The sequence below is a fragment of the Eleginops maclovinus genome, chromosome 4 (assembly GCF_036324505.1).
Source record: "Eleginops maclovinus isolate JMC-PN-2008 ecotype Puerto Natales chromosome 4, JC_Emac_rtc_rv5, whole genome shotgun sequence".
Classification (NCBI taxonomy): domain Eukaryota; kingdom Metazoa; phylum Chordata; class Actinopteri; order Perciformes; family Eleginopidae; genus Eleginops; species Eleginops maclovinus.
Genome location: NC_086352.1, coordinates 28,880,634 through 28,904,167, shown reverse-complemented (window position 1 = coordinate 28,904,167; position 23,534 = coordinate 28,880,634). Strand labels below are relative to the sequence as shown.

At 39.3% G+C, this 23,534-nt stretch overlaps 4 protein-coding genes across 10 annotated transcripts; 1 reads left to right on the top strand and 3 right to left on the bottom strand.

Annotated features, from left to right (window-relative positions):
- Positions 1–1,420: 1,420 nt before the first annotated feature.
- Positions 1,421–6,906, bottom strand: tipin (timeless interacting protein). Of its 3 annotated transcripts, none has more exons than XM_063881901.1 (9): positions 6,850–6,906; positions 5,516–5,651; positions 5,190–5,283; positions 4,434–4,509; positions 4,195–4,317; positions 3,962–4,019; positions 3,100–3,375; positions 1,839–2,447; positions 1,421–1,675 (listed from the first exon to the last, which is right to left on the bottom strand). In XM_063881901.1, exons 2-8 carry the CDS (start codon positions 5,637–5,639, stop codon positions 1,846–1,848), a joined length of 1,353 nt encoding a protein of 450 aa, XP_063737971.1. In that variant the 5' UTR covers positions 5,640–5,651; positions 6,850–6,906; the 3' UTR covers positions 1,421–1,675; positions 1,839–1,845. The 3 variants fall into 3 exon arrangements, with proteins under 3 accessions (XP_063737971.1, XP_063737972.1, XP_063737970.1); XM_063881902.1 differs by having other exon boundaries at positions 1,421–2,199; positions 2,272–2,447; XM_063881900.1 differs by having other exon boundaries at positions 1,421–2,447.
- Positions 6,907–7,493: 587 nt separating this feature from the next.
- lctla (lactase-like a) lies at positions 7,494–13,483 on the bottom strand. 4 transcript variants are annotated; one of them, XM_063882399.1, is made up of 15 exons: positions 12,888–13,264; positions 12,590–12,755; positions 12,346–12,506; positions 11,536–11,623; positions 11,103–11,212; positions 10,893–11,021; positions 10,701–10,796; positions 10,419–10,473; positions 10,166–10,327; positions 9,710–9,984; positions 8,844–8,970; positions 8,519–8,718; positions 8,374–8,437; positions 8,187–8,245; positions 7,494–7,992 (listed from the first exon to the last, which is right to left on the bottom strand). In XM_063882399.1, exons 2-14 carry the CDS (start codon positions 12,714–12,716, stop codon positions 8,187–8,189), a joined length of 1,653 nt encoding a protein of 550 aa, XP_063738469.1. In that variant the 5' UTR covers positions 12,717–12,755; positions 12,888–13,264; the 3' UTR covers positions 7,494–7,992. The 4 variants fall into 4 exon arrangements, with proteins under 4 accessions (XP_063738469.1, XP_063738467.1, XP_063738466.1 ...); XM_063882397.1 differs by lacking the exons at positions 8,187–8,245; positions 12,888–13,264 and adding an exon at positions 13,292–13,483; XM_063882396.1 differs by lacking the exon at positions 8,187–8,245.
- Positions 13,484–15,403: 1,920 nt separating this feature from the next.
- Positions 15,404–20,315, top strand: crybgx (crystallin beta gamma X). Its single transcript, XM_063882402.1, has 6 exons — positions 15,404–15,583; positions 16,000–16,048; positions 16,708–16,829; positions 18,128–18,263; positions 19,189–19,328; positions 20,081–20,315. Exons 1-6 carry the CDS (start codon positions 15,540–15,542, stop codon positions 20,211–20,213), a joined length of 624 nt encoding a protein of 207 aa, XP_063738472.1. The 5' UTR covers positions 15,404–15,539; the 3' UTR covers positions 20,214–20,315.
- A 19-nt stretch (positions 20,316–20,334) lies between these two features.
- On the bottom strand, positions 20,335–23,190 carry LOC134863742 (G2/mitotic-specific cyclin-B2-like). Of its 2 annotated transcripts, none has more exons than XM_063882400.1 (8): positions 23,032–23,190; positions 22,719–22,832; positions 22,266–22,568; positions 22,030–22,188; positions 21,720–21,956; positions 21,381–21,521; positions 21,190–21,300; positions 20,335–21,092 (listed from the first exon to the last, which is right to left on the bottom strand). In XM_063882400.1, exons 1-8 carry the CDS (start codon positions 23,056–23,058, stop codon positions 20,985–20,987), a joined length of 1,200 nt encoding a protein of 399 aa, XP_063738470.1. In that variant the 5' UTR covers positions 23,059–23,190; the 3' UTR covers positions 20,335–20,984. The 2 variants fall into 2 exon arrangements, with proteins under 2 accessions (XP_063738470.1, XP_063738471.1); XM_063882401.1 differs by having other exon boundaries at positions 22,719–22,829; positions 23,032–23,179.
- Positions 23,191–23,534: the final 344 nt, after the last annotated feature.

Sequence of the window (23,534 nt, the reverse complement as noted above, 5' to 3'; positions counted from 1 at the left end):
ATGTACACAGTTCTACAGTATATGGCATTAGTACCACTCAAACCAATAGAAATATTTGAGCGTTGCATGAACCATTAATGAAATATGGGCCAATATTTCATCATTATTACTATCACAGAATTGTAATACTTTATTAACATCTCACCCTGGTCATTGACGGCTGTATCACCTCGCCAACATCTGAAGTGCGGAACCTGGGCGTCATTCTGGACTCCACACTCTCATTCAGTTCCCACATCAAGAGCATCACCAAATCTGCCTTTTTCCACCTCCGTAACATTTCAAGACTCCGGCCGTCACTCACCGACTCAGTCACCGAAACTCTCATTCACGCCTTCATCACCTCCCCTCAGGACTACTGCAATGGTGTCCTGTCTGGGCTGCCCAACAAGGCCCTAGACAGACTGCAGTATGTCCAGAACTCAGCTGCCAGGGTGTTAACGCACACCAAGCCCTGGCAGCACATCACCCCCATCCTCAAGAAACTCCATTGGCTGCCAATCAAACAAAGAATCTGATACAAAATCCTCCTCCTCACCTACAAATCACTTCACTCATTGGCACCCCAGTACATCACCGACCTCCTCCAGCCGTACTCCCAGTCACGGTCCCTGCGCTCCACCAGCAAGGACTTACTCTCCACTCCTCGCACCAGACTCAGAACCTTTGGCGATAGGGCTTTCTGTGTACTTGCCCCTACCCTCTGGAACACTCTGCCCCCTCATATCCGTTCTGCCACGTCTCTTCCAAAAGCACCTCAAAACACACCTCTTCTCTCTTACTTATCCTCCCTAAACCCCCCACCCCTCCCTCTACCTCCCTCCTCCCACTTTGTGAAGCGACCTTGGGTATTATGAAAGGCGCTATATAAATCCAAGTCATTATTATTATTATTATTATTAACATTGGGGAAATTGGATTAAATAAATATATACAAATACCTAAAGTATTGATACAACCGTAAGAAGTTCTGTGCCATAAAAACATTTGAAGATATATCAAGATATTTATAATATAAACATGAGTTAAATATCCAATAAGGATAAAATATAATACAAATAGTTATGTAAACATAAGAAGTGGAAGAACAATCTCTTTAATGAACCTACTAGTTCATTTCTCATTTTTCACTGCGAACAATGTACTTAATCCTAAAACTGTAACTTGCTCAGGTGTTCTAAGACAAACTATTTTGTAACAAACAACAATAAATCAGATAGTTATGAGTCAGACATTGGGTCTGAAGAATAAGAATTGTGTATTTTTGCTACAAAACTCAGAAAAAAGGATCTGTCTAATACCTGCATCCACACATGCAGACTGAGCTTTTTTACTCCCCCATTTCTACTTCATCCACATTTACAATGTATGTTGTATCCGACACTGAGCTGATCACAGAGGTGTCCAAATACTGAACGGATTCAATTTGAAAAAAGAAAGTCTTTATTTATTTATCTTTATAGGCATTTTAAAAAATCTCCAAAAGAAAAGCACAATGTGCACCGTTATATTACTACAACACAAAAAGACACACTTTTCTGCAGGAAGGCATGTTACTGACAGTTGGGGTCATATTGCCACTTACAATTTACACGTAGTAGAGTTCAGGAATAACTGAAATTAGTGAAAGTCAACAAAATCCTGCCAATCCTTGTATCATCAGTTCCATTTAATTCTGCAAGACAACAAAACACAGCAGAAATGGGATCAGTCCTAAGTTATGCGTATAGGTATATTCTGAACTAGGGACATTTAACAAGAGTAGGGTTTGTTCTTTGCAGTCTCCAAGAAGACAAGTTTTATTTGTTTCTGAAAAGAAAACTTAGAGGGTGCCGCACCAGAGCATTAATCTCCGCCTTCACACTCGGTGCTGGGTTGGAGGTCCTGGCTGGGGTTGGGTACTTCCTGTTTCTCATACTGAAGTGATTCAGCAGAAGGCTCAGAGTCTGTGTGTGGAAGCTGCACGCTGGGCTCCGGTGTGTCTGGCTTCAAGTCCGAATCCTCCACCTGATCCTCAGTCTTATCCTCCACCTGATCCTCAGTCTTATCCTCCACCTGATCCTCAGTCTTATCCTCCACCTGATCCTCAGTCTTATCCTCCACCTGATCCTCAATCTTATCCTCCACCTGATCCTCAGTCTTATCCTCCACCTGATCCTCCACCTTATCCTCCACCTGATCCTCAATCTTATCCTCCACCTGATCCTCCACCTGATCCTCAGTCTTATCCTCCACCTGATCCTCAATCTTATCCTCCACCTGATCCTCCACCTGATCCTCAGTCTTATCCTCCACCTGATCCTCAATCTTATCCTCCACCTGATCCTCAATCTTATCCTCCACCTGAGCCTCCACCTGATCACGACAATCGCTGGGTGTGTTTGCAGGAGGGACAGATGTGGGTTCAGCAGACGGCGTTGAGTCGACAGTCTGGGAGTCTGAAGGATCTGGAGGTTGACAGGAGGAGTTATGAAAGTCAAACATTGTTGAAACAGTGAAAAGTCATCTTTAAAGAACATATACTAATGTTTGTTTTAACTTCTTTTCTCAGTAAAATGTCATTCTTGACTTTACACAGATGATGTGATATATTTTAGCAATAGATCCTAGAAAAAATGTAGATTAGTTTCTATTCAGATTATTATCCATTTCTTATTAAAAAGCGCCTTATCTACAAACCTAACACTTTATATATCCTATGAATCTACATGAAGGATCCTGAGGATGCAAATAGAAGCTCGGAATCTGGTGTGGTATGTATGTTTGATTGTATATTATTTTAGAAAGAAAACTAATTTTAAAATATTTATGTTTTTGGGGATATTCCATTTCTATTTTTATACCGTGATTGTCAAGGTATATTTAATATTCTTTCAAATGCCTTTTATACATATCATATCTATATATATTTTAGGGTTTATTTCTTAAGGAAACAACTAAATAAAGTATATTAAAAACCCAATTAATATCATTATTGAATGCATCACCATTGGTTGATTTTTGATTGTTCTAAAAGCATCTGGATAGTGATTGGCTGAGGGTTATTTGCAATATTGGTAAGGGATTTGTCCTTCACTGAACTGATTATTAGACCCTCACCTGTTAGCAGCTGCTGGCGGGAGAGCCTCTTCTCCAGAGCCCGCTGTCTGTTCAGCTCCATGCGTTTACGCTGCTCCTCAGTCAGGGAGGGGACAGCTGGGGAGGAATAAGGTGGGGACGATAGTGCTGGTGAGGAGGCCATAGTAGGTGAGGAGGCCATAGTAGGAGGGGCAGAAGGAGCTGGGGTGGAGTGGATCGGCCGTTCCAGGTCATTAAAGACCGCTTCTTCAAACGGATCTGGCTCCCTGAAGACGTTTGCTTCCGGATCTTCTTCACCTAAACAAAGACACACATTCACAGAATTGTAGATGATTGTACATTTTGTCATACAATTTGAATTGTTTGTGTGGCATCAAACATAGAGCATGTCTCACAAAGCAAAACAGAGAATAGCTTTAAGAAATATTTAGAATATTTATTATTAGACATTTTTGCTGTAATGCTTCATGTATATATAAGTATCTTGTATTTGATTTGTATTGCACACTCTTACTTTAACTACCTATGCTAAAAGATACATGTTTTATTATATTTTTTTTATTTAAATCAAGTATTTTGATTCTGAATCTGACAAAATAATTTTAAAAATGATCTATCAGAGTTACTAAATTAGGGGGAAATTCTGGTTTCAAGGTCGATAACTCGGTTAATAAAAATGAACACATCTTTACGAGTCAAACCCTTGACGGGCACCTTGTGCCACCATATGTAAATAATATTAATTGAGTATTCATTTGCTTAGGTTTGAAAACAATCAAAAAAAAGGAAACCAAATGTTACCCTCAAAAGTCAATTTCATCATTTTTCAGATACATTTTTGGTGCAAACAATATATCTGCCTCTGTGTGTTTTCATCCCTTACCTCCAATGAAGTCTTCGTGTATCAGTGGCATGTCCAGTCGTATCCGTTTGAGGCATGTCTACCGCAGAGAAGAATAAATATTAAGTTAATGTTAGTGTTGTTTTAATTATGTTCTTATGAATTGTATCTCTGTAAAGTGTCTTTGAGTTTTTAGAAAAGCGCTATACAAATAAAATGTATTATTATTATTATGATTAAGTCATTCTGCACAGTAGAAAAACGTCTCATCCCACCTGCACTTCCTTCTTGTTTCCCAGCTTCTCTACCTTCTCGATAAAATCTTCAAACTGCATTTTGGGGTACAACCGGTGGGCCCAGTTCTCCATCTTCTGCATGAGCAGCCGCAGGTCCTCAGCCTGGGGGGACACAGCGCAGTTAAAACATGATGTAGCGCTGGCTGAATGTATGTGATGTTATTAAATACAGTCAATCTGAGCTCCTCCGGCGTTTCCTGCTGCTGGTTAGCCCTTACCTCCTTCCCTTTGCCTTTGAAACGGACGTTATCAAACAGCGTTCGCAGAGCTGGAAGACCTCTTTCTGAGATTAGCCTGAAGAAAAAAAGTAACAAATACTCAGTCACTTGATCTATTACTAAAATATTGATTAGGGAAGCTTTAAGGTTAGATATGATTAAAAGTAATGGAACAGGCTCCAACAGGATCCTTTACTGTAATTAATGCTGACCAAAATGATATTAATATGTAGCTATTTGGAGTAGGTGTAAACATTTTCTTTAAAAACGTTTAAGAGTATCTTGAATACAATAATAAAGCCTGTATCAACAATAACATGTATGTACTCAAATTTAAAGTGTATGATTTATTTACAATTAGAGGAAGGGCTGCAGGATTTTATATAATATAATAATAATTACTGAATATGATTTTCGATATTAGAGGGATTGATCATGTTTGAAACATTATTCCCACTATCATTGAAAAATATGATTAAGGATCGTGTGATTTTTTCAAGAGGATCTGTACAATATAATTTGTAGGACTGGATTTATCTGTAGCACCACAATACTTAATACAGATTTTTCACATACTCTTCTGTCACCAAATATGGCACAATTTGGATAATGCAGTAGTTAATATAGTGATTTTGATAGAATTGTATTTATTTTGCAGCCCTAGTTTGAGGAATCCTTGTGTTGAAACGTCCTAATATGAGCTAACAATACAATAAATCCTCTGCCTTGATGTAAGAGCTCAGATGTCTGAGGTACCTCTGAGAGTCCAGCTTGGGTTGCCGCCTCTTCACTCCTTTCCTTTTAGCAGCAGGGACATCCGCCAGCCCGGACACATCACCGTCTCCATCCCCTGCATCAAATAGAGCACATAACATAACAGGACAGGGGGTCAACATCACCGTGTTGAACGTTACACAACATAAAACCTGCAGCAGGTTAGATTAGAATAATTTCAAATGTTCAATCTTTATCTGCAGGTGTAGGGTTTCGCATTTCCAGCAAAAATACTTTTCCATTATAACAGGGAACTATTAGATCGTTGTTCAGCTGACTCAAAAGTTAAATATTCTCTCGCTTCTCACCGTTTGCAAAAGGGTCTCCGTCATCTTGTCCTCTCTCACCTGGAGAGTGAGGAGGTGGGAGGGGAGGGAAGGCTTCATCCTCTAAGTTGTTGTAGTCGGGAATGTCAAACACGGCTTCTTCCATGGTGTGCAACTCCTGGAGGAAAGGTATAACCTGGATCAGTCAAATTTAGATGTATCTATTGGCCGTACATTTGAGAGGAAAACATTGTTCTTTTTTACTCCACTACATTATCTGTGCAGTACATATAACCTGCATACTGAATATACTGACTTAGAGAGTAATCCCATTTATTTTATACTACTGTACATCCTATTATTGCGAGGTCTTAGCTTGCAGTTTACATGACCAGATATGAGATTGTGCATTCTGTAAATAGTGTTTAGTATTTGCATTGTTTATAATTGCACTCAGCATTACAGCATTGAAACTTGTATACCTGCCCTGTCACCTATGTGATTGTACTGAATACTATAGGTTTCATGCTCACTGTTAATAGAATTAATACTGAATTTAACTAGTGTTACTTTTTTGTTATGTAAATTATTCTGCACTTAACTGTCCTTCTGTATTTCTGTGTAGATGCTAAAAGGCATTATGTCCCAGTCCCTGTACAGTATTGAATTAAATCAAATTGTATGAAACAGTTGTTTGATAAAAAATGTACATTTAAATATATTTCCAAAAGAAGCTTTTTAATAGCGGCAGCTCAACCTAAAAGCTGCACGTATGTTGTGTTATGACGTGTTATTAGACTGTGGTACCCAGTAATATACATATTAGCAGCATTCGTCAAATTATTTGCTAGGTTTTAAAGTAAATGATATTACTGGAGCTTTTTATCTTCCATGTGTTAATATACTTTATTAATATTAAGTAGGATTATTGGCCCCGATATCACTGATCTAGCGCCACCTATCTCATATCCGGTATCTGCCATGAAAAACGGATGTCGGTCGTGTTCAGAAGAAGGCGGTAAACTCAATCATGGCCAAAACACACAAAGCGAAAAGAGTGTCAGTCCTGTCTGTGTTTCCCTGTCACATAGAGACGCCATGACAAGATAAACAGCATAGTGGACAGGGCACACACTTATTTGTCTTTACGTTGTCCCAACCTGACTTTAATTATAAGCAACTGTTTTGACGTCAGTTGTAAAAGAGAGTAAACACTGCGCTGTTCACTAGGAGCAGCTGAGATACTTTGGGTTAGTTAGCTAACATGTAAGCTTAATTCCTGAGTGAAAAAGTCAAACATTATAAGTCAACTTTAACCACAATCCTTTAAAATACTGACGGCTTATGAAGAATGTTTCAGAGAAATATTGTCTTACCGGGTAAGAGCTGTTCTGTGAGCAAACAACAGGCAATGCCAAGCTAGCGATATCAACTTCCGATTCTATAATGTTCCTTTTTCAACATAAAGGTCCAACAGACAAGTAGATCATACATACAATTAGCAACAAAAGAGTATTTTGATGCGATTGAGACATGTAAACCTCTTTTCAGGTTATACATTCAGAAGCACTTCTTTTGAGCATACGTTTCCAAACTTAAATCATCACATTTATGTGCGTGCATAAAAATATAAATATACATAGCTTGATATATGTGAAAATAAGCAATTTTTTATGGAAATATAACGTTCAAAGTTTCAAACATAACAAAAACTGAACTGTCTTGTACCCTGTATATATACCGTATTCAATTTATTTGCGTTTATAATTTGGTGTGCATGGTATTTGTGTGACTGTGGTTCAGTCATTTTAAAAGGTTCTACATAATCGTAATCTATATCATCTTAATCATAATCTATAATATAATCACAATATTTACACACCTGGCGATCTGCAAAATGTTGGTTTCCCTCATCTCATTATTACGGTCCAGTTTCAGGGCTTTTATTTTGAAGGATAACACGCTTTGGAGGAAATGGTGTTTCTGTTATTGATGCAATAATCAGCACATTGTATGTCTTAAACATGTATTTATTGTATGATCAACACAGTACAATACTGTATCTCTATCACTTTTTTTCTTTTTGAAACATTTGTTGGCAGTAAACCATCTTATTATTTTCAGTTAGCTGGAGTAGCATCAAAAACCACACAAGACCAGTTTGTTAAAAAAATGTAAAATAGTACTAATATACCAAACTTGAATCTATTTTTCCGGAGTTGTGACAGGTACCAGCTATTTAAACTCAATAGTGACAACCCGGAAAAATTCAAAAGCAGGACAGTTAAATCAACACAATGCTCTCGACAGGATAAAGTTGCTTTGAAGGCACTCTCAGATGTGTGTGTGTGTGTGTGTGTGTGTGTGGGGGGGGGGGGGGGGGGGGTCTGTGTGTGTGTTCTTTCAGATGCGACCACGCAGGAGGAACATGAGGAACACTGCACTGAGGAGGATGCAGAGTGTGCACACGGTGGGAATCACAATTTCTGATACCATCTCCATGTGGCCTATCAACGGGTCTGAAACACATACATGGAAATGTAAGTTCATATCCCCATTTACAGTCCAAGCTTCAAACCATTGAAAAAGATTGCATTACATTCCATGATATGTGTAATAACACAAGGCCTTAAAAGTTAAAACATAAATTATGTCTATGAAGTGGTGTATAAAATAGCATTCCATTATAAAAAAAACAAAACAACTTTTGTACCTAAACTTCATCATGCACTGGCCAAGCCTTTTCCTGATTTCCCTGGGACTTTCTTCTAGCTGGAGGGGCGAAACAAAGAAAAACTCTGTTAGAGAGCGGAATAACAAGCTTGAGACAGAATTTTTCTTTGTTTGGCCCGACCTAGCTTTAGCACAGCCTACACTTTATAAAGCTTTATTGTACTAACCTGCAGCCAGGAGCTGGTTACTGGAGGCACACGTCTCTACAGCTTTCCTCTTCCAACTCTCCACCTGTAAATATCAAAAGGTAAACAATTAAATATGTTCTGCTCCAGAAAGACTTTGAACATTTAGTGTGTTGTTTGAGTTTACCTCTCTCTGATTGGGAAAGCCATTGGAGCTGATGATGCGTTTATAGAACTGGACAGAGGCCTTGGGGTAGCGTGGTTTATTTTTGTTCCTGAAGTCCACGTAGTAGAGTCCGAATCTCTCGGAGAATCCTTCATCCCACTCGAAGTTGTCGACGAGAGACCAGGCTGTGTAGCCTTTCACGTTCACGCCATCCTTGACCGCTGTTAGTAAAAACATGGAAATGTACAAAGACAAACCAGGTGACACGTTTAATTTCTACGTGGCCACTTTTATCAGCTGTATAACGTACGGACCAGACAGTGTTGAGTAGAGCTGTTATTTTTACCTTTGAGCATTTCATTGATGTAGTCTTTAAAGTACTGCATTCTCCAGTCATCACAGAGGTCGGTGCAGATCATCTTTTCCGAGACACCGTTTTCTGTCACGTATACCATGGGGTTTCCATACTGAGTCTATGAGAGAGACATTATTAAATATTAAGGGTATAATACATACTGATCCTTTTGTACCTATGTTTAATTGTACAATAGATTTTATACTGGCATGATGCAATGTGACATTTTTTCAGGATTAAATGAGAAGATGAATACCACTGCTGTGCGTTAACTGTAGAGCTTGAGCTAGTAGGATATTAGCGTAGTTTAGCATAAAGACAGATAACAGGGAATAAGCCAGTAATGCTAGGGGCATGATTAACTGTTGTGTGCCACACATTTTCTTTTTTAAATGTGTATGTAATTGTTCAACTAGACCAACAAGATCAAACTAAATCACTGGGCTTTAGAGTTGCCAGTAGTTTTATTTTTGAACTTCTGAAATAATTATTTCCAATTACTCTCAGTATTTATGCTAAGCTACGCTAATCAGCAGCATGCTCTACTATATAGCTAAAGTAGAAACATCAGTGTGATCAATCTGCTCACCAAAATTAAGCTTATTTCCAACTATTCATTAAGGGAAAGTATTTCAAAGCCATTCATTGCTTTTTCAAACATGGTTAAGCCCTTTATAATGTGTTTCTTAATTGTTCAGTTGACTTTGGACCACTGTGAGTCCTTAACTTGCAGCACTTACATGGCATTTATGTTGTGATTTCTACATGTTAAATAAGTTTAACATCTAGCAATGGAACTCTCCATTTTCTGCATATATTATACAGCTCTGGATTCTTTTCTAATTTTTGTTGCATACCTTGACAAAGTTTAACAAGCGCCGGAAGCCCCAGGGAACAGAATAGAGCCACTCAGAGCCTGGATCTGGCCATTTAGGGTCAACCAGCTCAGCAAGGTCACGATCTGCAAAGTAGCTGTCTCCCAGGCCTGATGGGTAGTTCTTCAGGGTTACGTAGCGAGTTGTGAAATGGCCGAGGCCCAGGAAGTCGCAGGTTCCCTTGATGTAACTCTTCTCCTGAGGCGAGAAAACGGGCAGCCGTGAAGCTCCCAGGCCCTGCTGGCCACTCTTCCTGCCTAAAGATCAAAATTCAATGTGTTTAATACTGAAACTTAAATGACAACAGACAAATAAAGGTGCCAACAAGCTAACAAACATTTTGGTTTTAAGCCAAATAACAGATGCTTTCATTTAGTTATTTTATTTCAATCTAGTGTGGAGTGTGTCCTATAGCAGTTGCAGTTGGCCGTGACGTACCAATGTAATCTTTCATAACCTGGGGGTAGTCTCCATTGAAGATGGGAGTAGCGAACCATCCCAGGTAGAACTGGATGTATCTCTCTGCTGCTTCAATGTCCTTCTGATTGGTGATGTCCACTGGTTCCCCCCAGTCAGCCGTTAGCGAGATACCAACCAGGCCTGGACACACCAAACACATAGAGCATGATGGCAACTTATCTTTGACTTTGATGACCAAAAATACCAAAATTAGAACAAATTGTGCAGTTACCTTTTTGTTTGCTTCGCCATTGCATGTCATACGTGTGCCAAACTTTAGCATGTGCCTGTTTCAGAGACAGAAAGGCAGTTACAGCTTAATGTCCGTCTAAGATCTCTAAATCAACTAACTAGACCGGTTGCAAGGAAACATTTGTAACACTGGCAAAACAACGAGCAAAGAACTATGCAAAGTAAACTTGACTAAAGTATCACAAAGTACAGAAGGTATAAGTTATATTTTTGTTTGCATACAAGGAGAAAGGAACCCAAAGCATTATCTCTTGAGTCTTACCTTGATGATGTGGTGGGCAGCTTTGTAAGCTCCGGTTCCCTTCAGCTTCATTCCGGGTGCATGTTCCCCTGTTTCATATCCCTCCACAGCAATAGACTGAAAACAAAGGACAACACTCTCCGTTATCCAAGTCAAACACAACATTTGTTCACAAGACAGTGACTGCACCATTTCTCTCCAACCCATACATACCCAGGGATTGTTGAACGTGATCCAGTATTTCACTTTGTGTCCAAATCTTTCAAAGCATAAGTTAGCAAAGTCGTTGAAGTAGTTTACCATGGTGACATTCTGCCAACCGCCATACTTCTCCTGTAACACCTGGTAAGCAAAGACGTGTTAGCATCCACAGGGTAGCTTCAAATCTGTAAATATGAAAGGTTTAGTGAGTTTAGTGCTCACCTGCGGTAAATCCCAGTGGTACAAAGTAACAATGGGTGTGATCTTATTGTCTAGCAGCATGTTAATCAGGTCTTCATAGTATTTGATTCCTTTCTCGTTGATGTGTTCACCTGTAAGATAATTAATGTCAAGACTCACTATCAAGAAAAATATCATCATAACAATCAGGGCTGTCAGTAATATAGGATACGATATTTACGAAAAAAAATAGTACGAAAATTATTATCACAACAATCAAACATTCAAAAGTATTTTGTATACAACAATAGAGAGCATGAATCTTGATAACATTGTGATAATGAATTGCTTCAATACATTTTAGCATTGATTTGAACACCAACAAATTAAACAAACATGGCATCCCACCACAATTGGAATAAGAAATTTGAAAACGAGAATAAATTCAAATAAAAAAGGCCAAGCATGTGATTACTTTTCAGTCCGCTTGGTAAAATCCTTGGCCAGGAAATGGAGAAACGATAATGATTCAGCTTCATGTCCTTCATCAAGTTGATATCATCCTAAAAGAAACATCAAGTAACATTTTTAAACATCTTATGCCTCATTATTCACAGCCTCAGAACTTCATTTTAAGGAAAAGTTTGACGTATTGGGAAATATGCTTATTGCTTTCTTGCCGAAAGTTAGAGGAGGACTTCGAAACCATCCGTAGCCTGGAGGGGATTAGTTTAGTTTAGCACAATGAATGGAAAAAGAGGGAAACAGCTAGCTTTGTGCTTTGCAATCACCTTTAAAGTTGATTAGCACAAATGTTTTATTTGTTTCATTTAGGTTTCTTCTAAAGATTTGTTTTATTTTCAGATAGTCCTGGCTAGCTGCTTTGCACTGTTTCCGTCTTAATGCTAACTCAGCTTAAGGCTTCTTGGCTATAGCCTAATATTTACCATACAAACATGAGAGTAATATCAATCTTTTCACAAGGTTTCAAAGATATCAAGTATGGATAGATGTATCTTAAATGATGAACAAAAACATTTAGAATATTCCGAAGTTGGTACAACCATAATAAAAATGGATTTGAATCTTAGAGATAAATATTATGAAAAAAGGCAAAAATCCAAGGGATTATAGAGGATATAATGTCAGACAGAGATTCTTCTACCCAGATTCTTCTGGTGTTACTTTTAAAGGTAAGACTTATTGTTTAGCACTTCAACAAATGTGTATAACTAAAAAAACACTTCTTTACTGGAAACTAGATGCAAGTCCTTCAGCATTTCACCTTGAATTTGTAGTAGCCCTCACATGATGTGTCTCCAGTGTCATTCAGGAATATTTTCCCCTTTTTGCGTGTGAATGCATCCCAGATGCTCATTCCTTTGCCATCTATGTTCCATGCTCCTTCAGTCTGATAGGCGGAGCTGCCAGCTCCCCAGGAGAAACCTGCAGAGGAAAACAGAGGAAGAAATAGATATTTATGCAGAATATTAGCACATATTGCTTGGCTAGTGCAGATTTCGTCTTGCCAGTTGGGAAGGTGCTGTAGTAGAAAGATGTTTTCTCATTCTTGGTCCAGTCAAAGTCCTCCCTGGCTGACACACACAGCACCAGAGCAAGCACATGGTACATCCTCAGGATGCACCGCTGCAGCATCGTGATCTATGGCAATGAACTCTCTGTCTTCAGTTACACCTGGTGGACAAAAATATGTAAGTTTAAACTGTGATTTCACAGATATCATGGTTTACACGTGGGCCAAAACCTGTCAAAACAAAAAACATCTGCTGTCTTGTCCTGTTCCTGTACAAAGATTGAGAAACTCACTCAAAGAATTCGGGTGTCCACAGGTTACCATTCTAACTTTAACCCCAAACCTCAGTAAAACGTCTTAAAAATCCAATGAAAACACACCCGGTCATTATCAGAGCTCTAAGATATAGAAGAATAATCTCATTTCATTTCAGCCAGCTGTAAGACACACTGACACAGAAGGCTATCAGAGACAGGAAGTAAGCCAGCTTGTCCAGTGCGGTCAGGATGAGCGACATTTCAAGGTTCTGTAAATCTCCAGTGGTGAAAGATAACCAAGATGAGAGTTAAAAAGTGTAAAGTTCCCTGAGAGTCCTCCTGCCAAAGCCTTTGCTGTTTCTCTGCCTACATGTGTCCCTTTGCTCAGTCTGTGTCTCAGCCTCAGCCCCCTCTCTCAGAACCACATATAGATGTCTGACCTGCGGCACCTCCTGCATTTGTCTCCGCTGGAAACTGCTCCAAAGTACAAGAAACGTCCCCAAGCTTCTGGACCTAGTTAATGCCGCCCAGTGTCACCGCTGGGTTCAGAGCCAATGTTACAAAAACAAAACCGAGTGAAGCATCCAGGGACCTTTTCTGCCATTCATCAGCCCCCATACAGAGACTCCCCCCTCCCCTATCTAATCCACATGCGCTCTGAATACCTCTCCATTTGAAGTCAGTGAGGTGTAACAGTAAATTTGCTGGGGCCAACAGATCTCTTAGAAAAAGGTGATTCTGACACTGTAAGCAAAGTTAATGTCAGTGAACCTGATACAGCTCGGTGTCATCACACTTCATTTTAAAATGCCTCAATGTTTAGAGCAGGAATGAATTATTAGCATTCCAAAGTGTATGGGTTAATTTATGGACAGCTGTAGTGAGGAAATTGTAAATATGTCTGTTTGCTGAGTTTTTTTCTTCTCATGTTTTACTCTCCCTTGGCTTAATCCATAAACAGTATTAGTAAATAGAAGCTATAGATTTTGTTATTTAGAAAGATATTCTCACATATTATACTTTATCTACACAATCTAATACAATAACCCCCTTCTCAAAGTGTAACTTAAAAAATAAAGATAGTTTCTGTATTTTTATCCCCTAAAAACATTTTTAGATTTAGCTTTTTATACAATTTTAAAAAAGAAGGCCTCCGGACTGATGGAAGAATTCCAAAAATAAATGAGTCGTTTGTAGTCAGTGCAATGCACCTACATAATGATGCACTCTGAATGGAAGAGTTGTTATTTTTCAAATGATTATTATTACATTATTATTGTGTTCTTCTTGTTTTCATTGTATAAAGTCAGTGTTCTCAGACCAAATGGAGACAAATTAAAAGTGTTTGCTCAGGGTTTTTAAACTGTCCACTCCCAGATACACATGTATCAAATGAGAGATGTTAACATTAACTATATACCAATCTTAATGAATATGCTAATTTGCATACATTTCTGGATCACAAATCTGCAGTTGATATTTTGGCTATCACTTTTCAACACACAAAATCATTGATCTTTGGCGTGTTTTTGAGGAAAAAATGTGATTATGAATCAGGCAATGAATGATTTATGATCAAACATTCCTGTTAAAACATTTAGAATATAGATAGGAATAAAACTGGAGAGTTTGTTGCATGTAAGTGCATTAAAGTGGAGAAAAAGTCTCAAGATATGATGTAAAATTCAGCAAATGACACAACAGGTAATAGAGTAAAAAGTGAACTAAAAGATATCAATGTGAAACATCCCATTTGGATTGCTTGCATTCTGACAATTATTTAAGTTTTGGAAGTTTTCTGTTGAAACATGCATACTATGCATTATCTCATGCTAACTTTTGGTACATTTAAGTGGTATCTTCAGATGCAAAAGGAAAAAAGATAAACATGTTAAAGCCTGTAACGTCTCGCCTTAAGATTTTCCTCCTCTAAATGTCTCTAAATAAAACATTGAGTTAAGTCTCAAAGAATATCTAATCACACAATATGTCTGAAATGTGTCTCCATTACATCGGCAGGTAGAGAGACATCTATCAGTGGACCCGTCAGAAAAGTAAAGTCTAAAACTGTACATTCATGTTCACTGAGGTTCTGTCCGTGAGTGCCGCCCCACTCAGGGTCACGACCTCTCCACTGAATACAGTTTGCTGGAGCCAGCCCTGCACAAAGCATGAATACAACCTTTATCATACAGCGCATTGTTTACAGGGCATTGTCGTATAAAGCGCTGAATTGTTCAAAGCCAAAACTGTTGGCACTGCACTCTCATATTTACATGTAAGTGTGTGTGTGTGTGTGTGTGTGTGTGTGTGTGTGTGTGTGTGTGTGTGTGTGTGTGTGTGTGTGTGTGTGTGTGTGTGTGTGTGTGTGTGTGTGTGTGTGCGTGTGTCTTTGTGTGTGCAGAAACTCTCTTCTCAATACTAGTGTTTGTGTATCTGCATGAACACATCTATTTCTATTGCTGGCCAAATGTGTGTTTCTATGTTTTTTTGTCCTGTGCATGCAGTGTTTGCACCTGATGTGTGTGTGGGACAACAGAGAACATGAGTGTGTTTGTGTGTTTAGCATATCAATGGCATCCAGGGCCCCGGGGACTGTTGCAGAAACCCTCTGAGCTTTCTAGTACCTGTGTGCTCGGCTCACCTGGCTGTATTTAAGGGGCTTTCTTGTTGCATCGCAGAGCTGACATGAACATCTTTACTAAAGTCACAGGATTAGCCCAACAAACCAGGTATGTCCAGAGCACCGCGCACCAGCCAGGGCCGCAAAGAGCAGGAGCCCCACACTCAGAGGTGTTGGGGCGAGGGAGCCCATGGCTCCACGCCAAACCTGCTGCTGGTTCTCAGGCTCTTCCCTGTGTTACAGAGAACACCAGTTTCCCAAAATCACCCGATTTTGTGATGTGATCATGGCAGGAGACAGGCACACATGCTGCACAGTATAGATTCAAATTGGAAAGCATGAAAATACTTCTAATTCCTTATTGGTTACAATCTGTAGCACTTTAGTGTAGCTCAGGTCTTTGGCTATACCTCAACACACTGTCATGTTTGCTTAAGTTTCTCTGTAATTTCTTTATCATCTGTTTTTAGTTATGGTGTAGAGTGTTTGGGGTGTAATTATTTATAAAACCTTCTGTATCTACAGCAAGCTGGGGTCTGTGCTCCAACGTGCCTTCTACGGGTCCAGTGGGAGGGTGAGTTACTTGGTTAAAGCAGCATGTTGTTATGAACTGATTAAGTGTCATTCACTTGTTTAGTATTGTTTAAGAACTATATATAATTTTCTGTGGGCTCTTCTTGGCTGACAAAGAATTGCTAACAAGCTATGTACCTCACATAAATACTTAAAGCCTGGCTCTGTCAGGAAATAACCTACGAGCAACTCTAAAGCTCACTAGTTATTTTGTATTTTGTTTAGTTTCCAGAAAGTCACTGCTCTCAGCTGTCGTTCACAAATAAATATCTACTGCATGTTATTTAGTACATCATCAGTTTACTGTAAACCAAATTTTTCAGTTATTTAATATTCTGTATTCCTTTATATAGTCGTGGAAGCTTTGTCATTGGTTACTAATTTCAAATGTGACCATTTGAGAATATTACTCTTAAGATTTTCATGTTCCCTCTGATCACGACAACAAATTATATAAATTCAACATGGCTTATATTGGTATCAAAATGTTCAACATTCATTTTGAATGAAGATGTGATTTTTTCTGCATTCGGAAATTTGAAACCCAACCAAGTAAAAACAAAAGAAAATCTGAACTTCATATTTGGGAGGCTATAAACATCTGAGTGTTAATGTTTGACTTTAGTACAATATGTTTCCCGGTGGTGTGTGTGCCCTCAGGTGACCCTTTTCGAACAGAGGAACTTCGCCGGAAGGCGTTTGGACCTGAGCTCTGACTGTGCCAGGCTCAGTGAAAAGAACTTCCCAGAGAGATGTAACTCTGTGCAGGTGGAGAGCGGAGCGTAAGTCTACATCACCACCTAAAGCAGGAGGAAGAAAAAGGAAAGAAAAGGAGGAGATGTAGATAACAGCAACCTATCTGGGTTGATCTATCTACAATGACTGGGTTTTTAAATACACATTTTTTCAACATTTAATTAGTGAAACTCTAGATGTACTCAGATCTTGTACTTGAGTAAAAGTAAAAGTAACAGAGTGTAGAAATACTCTGTTACAAGCAAAAGTCCTGAAAACGTTACTCAAGTAAAAGTACAAAAGTATTAACATCAAAATGTACTTAAAGTAACAAAAGTAAAAGTAGTCATTGTTTGATTGGTCCATTTCAGAATAATATCTCTGATATGTTTCATAATTATTGGTCATTAAAGTGTTCTCAGAGCTGGTAAAGGTGCAGCTAGTGTTAATGACTTTGTATACTGCAGGGTAGCTGCTGGATTTACTGCAGGTGAACTAAAATCTGATTTAAGGGTTGATTATATTTCACATCATTAATCCAGATCTGTAAAGTAACTAAAGGTATTTAATAAATGTAGTGGAGTAAAAGTACAAGATTTAACTCTGAATTTCTGCGGAGTAGAAGTAGAAAGTACCAGAAATTGGAAATACTCAATTAAAGTATTAGTACCTCAAAATTGTACTTAAGTACAATTTTGAGTAAATGTACGTAGATACTTCCCACCTCTGGTATTAACTCTACTGTAACGTTAACATGTCTTAGAGCAGAATTAAATATATATTAAAACAAACAAAACAAATAAAAACTCTGTTTTTATATCGATAATTTAGAGGTGAAACTACAGTATGTCTAATGTCATTTTAAAGTTGTTTTTCCTTATCATGTTACATGTTTCAAGGTTTCAAGGTTTCAAGGTTTTTATTTGTCATATGCACAGCAGATACAGCGTATATGTTGGCAATGAAAATCTTATGTCGCGTGCTCCTCCAACAACTCAACATACATGGTGCAAAAGATAAATAAAATAGTAAAAAAGAGAGAAGAATATTTACAATATCAACAATACAGATTTGAGGAGGTGAAATATATATATGAACATGTTAGGACCAGGTTCAGAATAAGCATTACTAAATGTATTTTCTACTGCTGCTTATTAAATTATCAGCCATGTTGTCACATTTTGGACAGTTGTTTGGGAAACTCAAGTCTGTGACTGGATAAAAATCCCAATTTTATTCCAATGTTGGATTTGACACCAGGTTTTGTTCAGCTCTAGCTTATCGTCTGCTAGCTGTGTTTTCCTCTCTCACTGACTTTCCTCTCCTCTTCTCCTCTCCTCTAAAGATGGATCGGTTACGAGCATGAAAACTTCCGGGGTCGTCAGTACCTGTGGGACATGTCCGAAAGGGGAGAGTACAACTGCTACGACAAGTGGTGCGCCCCGGTGGACCACGTCTCCTCTGTCCGTGCTGTCAAACAGGTGAGACATGAAGCTAAAACACGCAATTACAGAAGGTACAATCAGAACAGGTGCAGAGGAATACACCCTGAGACCTGGACTGAATGTGGGCTCCCCGTAGCTCATTTTTAATCCTCTAAAGTCACAGCTGCTGCATCAGTAAGAGCTGTTATTTTCATACATTTATCACAGCTCAAAGCATTGAAAAAATATCTATAAATATAAAGATGTGGATCTTCAAACCCAGTAGAAGGTATTTTTGAATCTGACATTCTACATTTATTTTTTGTTGGACAGATTTGAGATCTCAGATTATTTGCCATAAATTACAACATGCGTGGGAATTGATGAAATATGTCATGGGTACCTACAGCAAAGGTTAGAAAACTCACATGAATACATTTCAATAACTAAAAAGGCAGGTTATTTTAAAAAAAAATAGGGGAATAAATATCTTGTAGTAATGTATTAGGGGCAGTAATTTACAGAGGTGGAAAAAGCAACCAGTTCTGGTACTTGAGTAGAAGTATCAGAGTGTAGGAAAAATCTGTCGCAAGTAAAAGTTCTGCATTCAAAATATTACTCAAGTAAAAGTACACAAATATTAGCTTCAAAATATACCAAGAGTAAAAGTACTTATTACGCAGATTGGCCCAGTACTTAGTTAATTCCCACCTCTGGTAATTTACTTCAAGTTACCCCTAAATGAACGTTTGTTACCAACCTTTTTGTTGTACTTTTTTCCTTGTAGCTATAGATACCCACTCAGTATGCATTTCATTGGTACCAAATATGTAAGACATGTTTACTATAAAGTGTTAAAATATTTAGATGGTTTGAGAAAAGCTTTCCAGGCAATAAGGATTTTAGTTAAATGGCTTTAAATAATTTCTAGAACCAGTCACTACCTACTTGACAATCTGTCCGTGTGTTTCTGTTATTTCAGGACAACAATCCTGGAAAAGCCCATCTGTTTGAGCGTGCCGGTTTCTCCGGTAAGAAGATGGAGATCCAGGATGACATTCCCAACCTGATGAGCCGCTACAGCCTCAACAGGGTTGCCTCCATTCGCGTGCTCGGAGGAGCGTAAGTGCTACAACCTATCATCCATGACTTCTCAAATCAAGTCTGTTCTGACTTTGGAACATCTCATACCCACAAATACACATTGTTGCTCATTCCTGTAGTGTGATTTATTAATACATAATGTTTTGGTATGCGTTTGTCAGAGATGTCTGCGTTCTCACTGTAGTTATAGAAGTAGATGGCACTAGGCTTGTGGTGCTTGAAGTGCCACAAAATCATGACATCAAGATACTCTACAGACCTTGTTTATCAGCAATTAACTTTAGGAACTATTTTCGTTCAACAGATCTCCACCCCACAGTCAATGAGCAAGAGCCTCTTTGCTATAATAAGCACAGTGGTCATAATTTAGCTTATAGAAAATAGTTCCTTCAAGTCAAGGTTGGAATAATCTTGAGGAAATGTATCAGGATTTCCCCATGTGCTTTTTTGCATAAATCCAGTGCCCTCTAGTTCCATCATACAAGACAAGGCATATACATCCAAAACATGACTATTCACACCAAGAAATGTAGAAGAGCACTACTGGTAAGCAAAGTATACACTTTTGAAGATAGTGAATCACCCCCTCTAATGTCAACAGCTGTTCCTGTTTGAAGCACTCTATTGATTTAAGAAAATCAGAAGCAATAATTTGAGATTCCATTACACCCAATGTTTTGGATTCAGAGCAGAATCATTAAAAACAGAAACTGCAGCTTTCTTAAACGTACATTTGTTTTCTAAATGACTTCTAACCCTTCTGTTTGCAGCTGGGTTTGTTACCAGGAGCCCAACTACAGAGGGCCTCACTACATCCTGGAGAAGCGCGACTACAACAACTTCTCTGACTGGGGCAGCCAGAACAGCACCGTCGGCTCCATGCGCCGAGTCCGCTTCAACTGAACACCACCTCTGATCCGAGTCCTGCCCACTGGACTCCTTACAACATCAAAATGAAACCTGTCAGCTTCTCACACACACACTGCAGAACCTATTTTAGTAATAAAAGGGTAAAAAAAAAAAAAAAAAGTTTACATTTTTTGTTTTAAATAGTTTTTATTTTCATTCAATGAAAGGTTTAATCATTTTGAAATGGTTGAAAATAAATAGCGAAGTGAGTGGAGTCACATTATTGGTTACCAAATGGATTTACAAATCCAGATTAGTCAGCAGATATGACTCGAGAAAACCAAAATAAAATACAACCTCAGCCATTTTAAACTCTTTAGTTATGAAAAAGTAGATACTGTAACCAACAAAGTGGAAGAATTGTACAACAAACGCATTAAATACACATGACACAAGAGTAATCTCAAAAAAATAATTTTCCGTCAAATGTTTAAGAAAGCAAAAACACATTAAAGCCTCAACCCACGAGGTAGAATTAAGAAACCAGAACAATCTTAGTACAAACAACTTCTGATTGGAAGCAATGCATTAGCTAAACTCCAGTTTGATTGAAACTGCAGTTCAAGGTGCATCGGAGGAACATCTTATGTAGCGTAAAGAGTTATCAAAACATCACCAGGATAAAAAAAGAATAGTTAACAGTGGCTAAAATTCTGAACGAAATTTAGCTAAAAAAATTTAAACATTTGCAGTGTAGTTTGCACAGATTGTAATCAATCAAATAAAGTGCAAGTGAAATGTCCACTGATGATGAGACGTAAAACGTCAAGGATTGCCGAGCAAAGCCGCCGCCATGGTCTTTATGATGGACTGCAGCTGAGGGAGCTGGCTGATCTTCATCAGCTTGCTGCTCGAGTACTTAGTCTTCACGGCCTGCAGGAAAACAAAAAAAAAAAAAAAAAAAAAGTTTAATTTTTGTTTAAGATTTTTTTTTAAAAAGGTTCATGGTCATACGTTGTTGTAGACTCACCTGGAACTTTGTCTTCCCTTCATTGACCATCACTACATTTTTGGCAATGTGCTGCATGATGGGCTTCAGGTGGGCGGCGTCATAAGTGGAGTAGTGCTGCTGCGTAGGAGACTGAGACAAGACAGAATAATTAACATCAGGACAATTACACATTTTAAGCATAGATGCCCCTTTAATGCCATCACACTCACCCAGGGCAGGGCTTTAAGGAGCAGCTGGGAGAGCGCGAGAGCAGCGGCAGCGATCTCAGAGGGCCGATAGTGCACCATGTTGTAGTCAAGGAGCGTCAACTCCATCAGGTACTTGGCTAGCGTGTGTCTCTCTAGATCAGACTGAGACACAAAACAACATCCAGTACAGTCTTAAGACACATTGTACACATTGTTGCCGGTGGATTTAGCAGAAACATCTGTCTAGAATGCTAGTTTGTATGCATTAGGCTGCAGACCTAGCACATTTTAAGAGTAAAGAAGTTTGGGTGGAAGCATACAACGCTAAAAGGTAGCGTCCCAAACAAATCCACAACTCACATCAGCCACTTTGGAAGCCCGTCTGAGGAAGTGCAGAGGAAGAGGGCGTCCCAGCTCAAAGTTGAGGGTCCTCAGAACCAGCTGCTCCATCTCCAGAATCTGAGCCTTTGTGAAAGCATTGTCTGTGATGTAGGCGAAGTCTCCCACCTCTGGGGCGTACATCTCCTCATATTTACAGGCCAACAGCATAGCCGTCACACCGACAAGCTGCAGCTTCCTGGGAGAGACCGGCTGGACCTACAGCACAGCGGCAGAGATTAGAAAACAGCTCACAAGTTTCAAACACAAAGACAGTTTAGACAGTTCTTACCTGGAGGAATCGATCCAAGATGGCAACTGTGAGGTACAGAGTCTCCTGCAGCAGCTGGAACCTGGAGTGCACCTGGACCAGCCAGTCCACCAGGAGAGCACGCATGCGTTCAGTGATCTCATAACCCTGCATGTAGTTGGGTCGTACAGCCTGTTCCACCTGTAGAGACAAACCGATATAACACTAAGCAATGCAGGGTGGGAGAAGAGAGCATGTCTGATGGAGGCGTGAATTACCTCCAGGACATGCAGGTAGTTGTAGATATCTTTGACATATTCTGAGCAGAGCTGCGGCAAGTCTGCGTCCTCCTCGTCAACATCCTGCACATTGAGCAGCGCATCAGAGAAAGCCTGGCACAGCTCCTCCTCCACCTCCTCCTCCTTCATGGACACATCAGCGGACTCCTCTGAGACTGTGGGGAGGGGATCTGCAGGGGCAGGGGCCGGGGCCGGTGCAATGGGCTGCACCACAGCTTTAGGTTTAGGGGCACTGGAGGGTTTCACTGAGGCTTTGGATGAAGCTTTGGCAGGGCCCGTCCTCTGATGAAACAAGTTTATGTTAAAGTAGCAGAAATCATCCTTTTGTTATTTTTGGCTCAAATAAAACTTTATAGAGCTAAAAAGGAGGTATGAAACAACATGGAGAGCAGTAGCTGACCCAAACTGTTCTTCTATGATGAAATAACTTACCTTGGTGTTGACTGCTGCTGCTGCTTTAAAGTTGGTGATCTCTCCGAGAGCAGCTCTCCTCACACCCGCGGTGGCTTTACCCATCCTCACGGGGTTCTCTGCGGCTGGGAGCTGCTTTAAGAGAAAGGGGAACAAAATCACAAACTACGAAGAAGCGTAAGTACTACACATGTAATTAAATAAAAGCTACGGCAAACTAAAAGCCAGGCCAAGGAGCAGACGCTAATGCTGGCTGGCGAAGCTAACAGCAGCTGCTTCGCAAACAATTGACGTTACAGGCAGTAAAACAGTGAAATAACTCAAGTTTACTCACCACAGCACGAACTCCAACAGAAGACATGTTTAAAGTCGGCTACAACGAGGCCAAAAACTTTAAAAGAAAACACAAGTTGATATATCTCCTAACACGATTTGTCGACAAGCTGAGCGAACTGCGTTTTTAGCACGTATTCAGTACTGAGGCACGTTGCTTCAAATAGCGCTCCGTCAAATCTGATTGGATGCTGTCTTCAGTAGGACGCTCCTGATTGGCTCACAGCATGAGGTCAAAGGTACAACGTACGGACTTTTAACCTCAAATAATAATAACTAACAACAAATGAAATTGTTGCATTTTATCAAGTAAACATATTTAGTTGTAGTCATGGTAAATATTTAAACTGATGCATGTCCTTATTTCCATTAACAATACACGTTGCAACGTTTTCATTTTAAACATAGAAATTCTAAAAGTAAGTTCTGACCCCTAATTAACCTTGTATGGAAAAAGCCATACAACGTTTCACTTATAAGACCCTCAAAACGTCACATAAACAA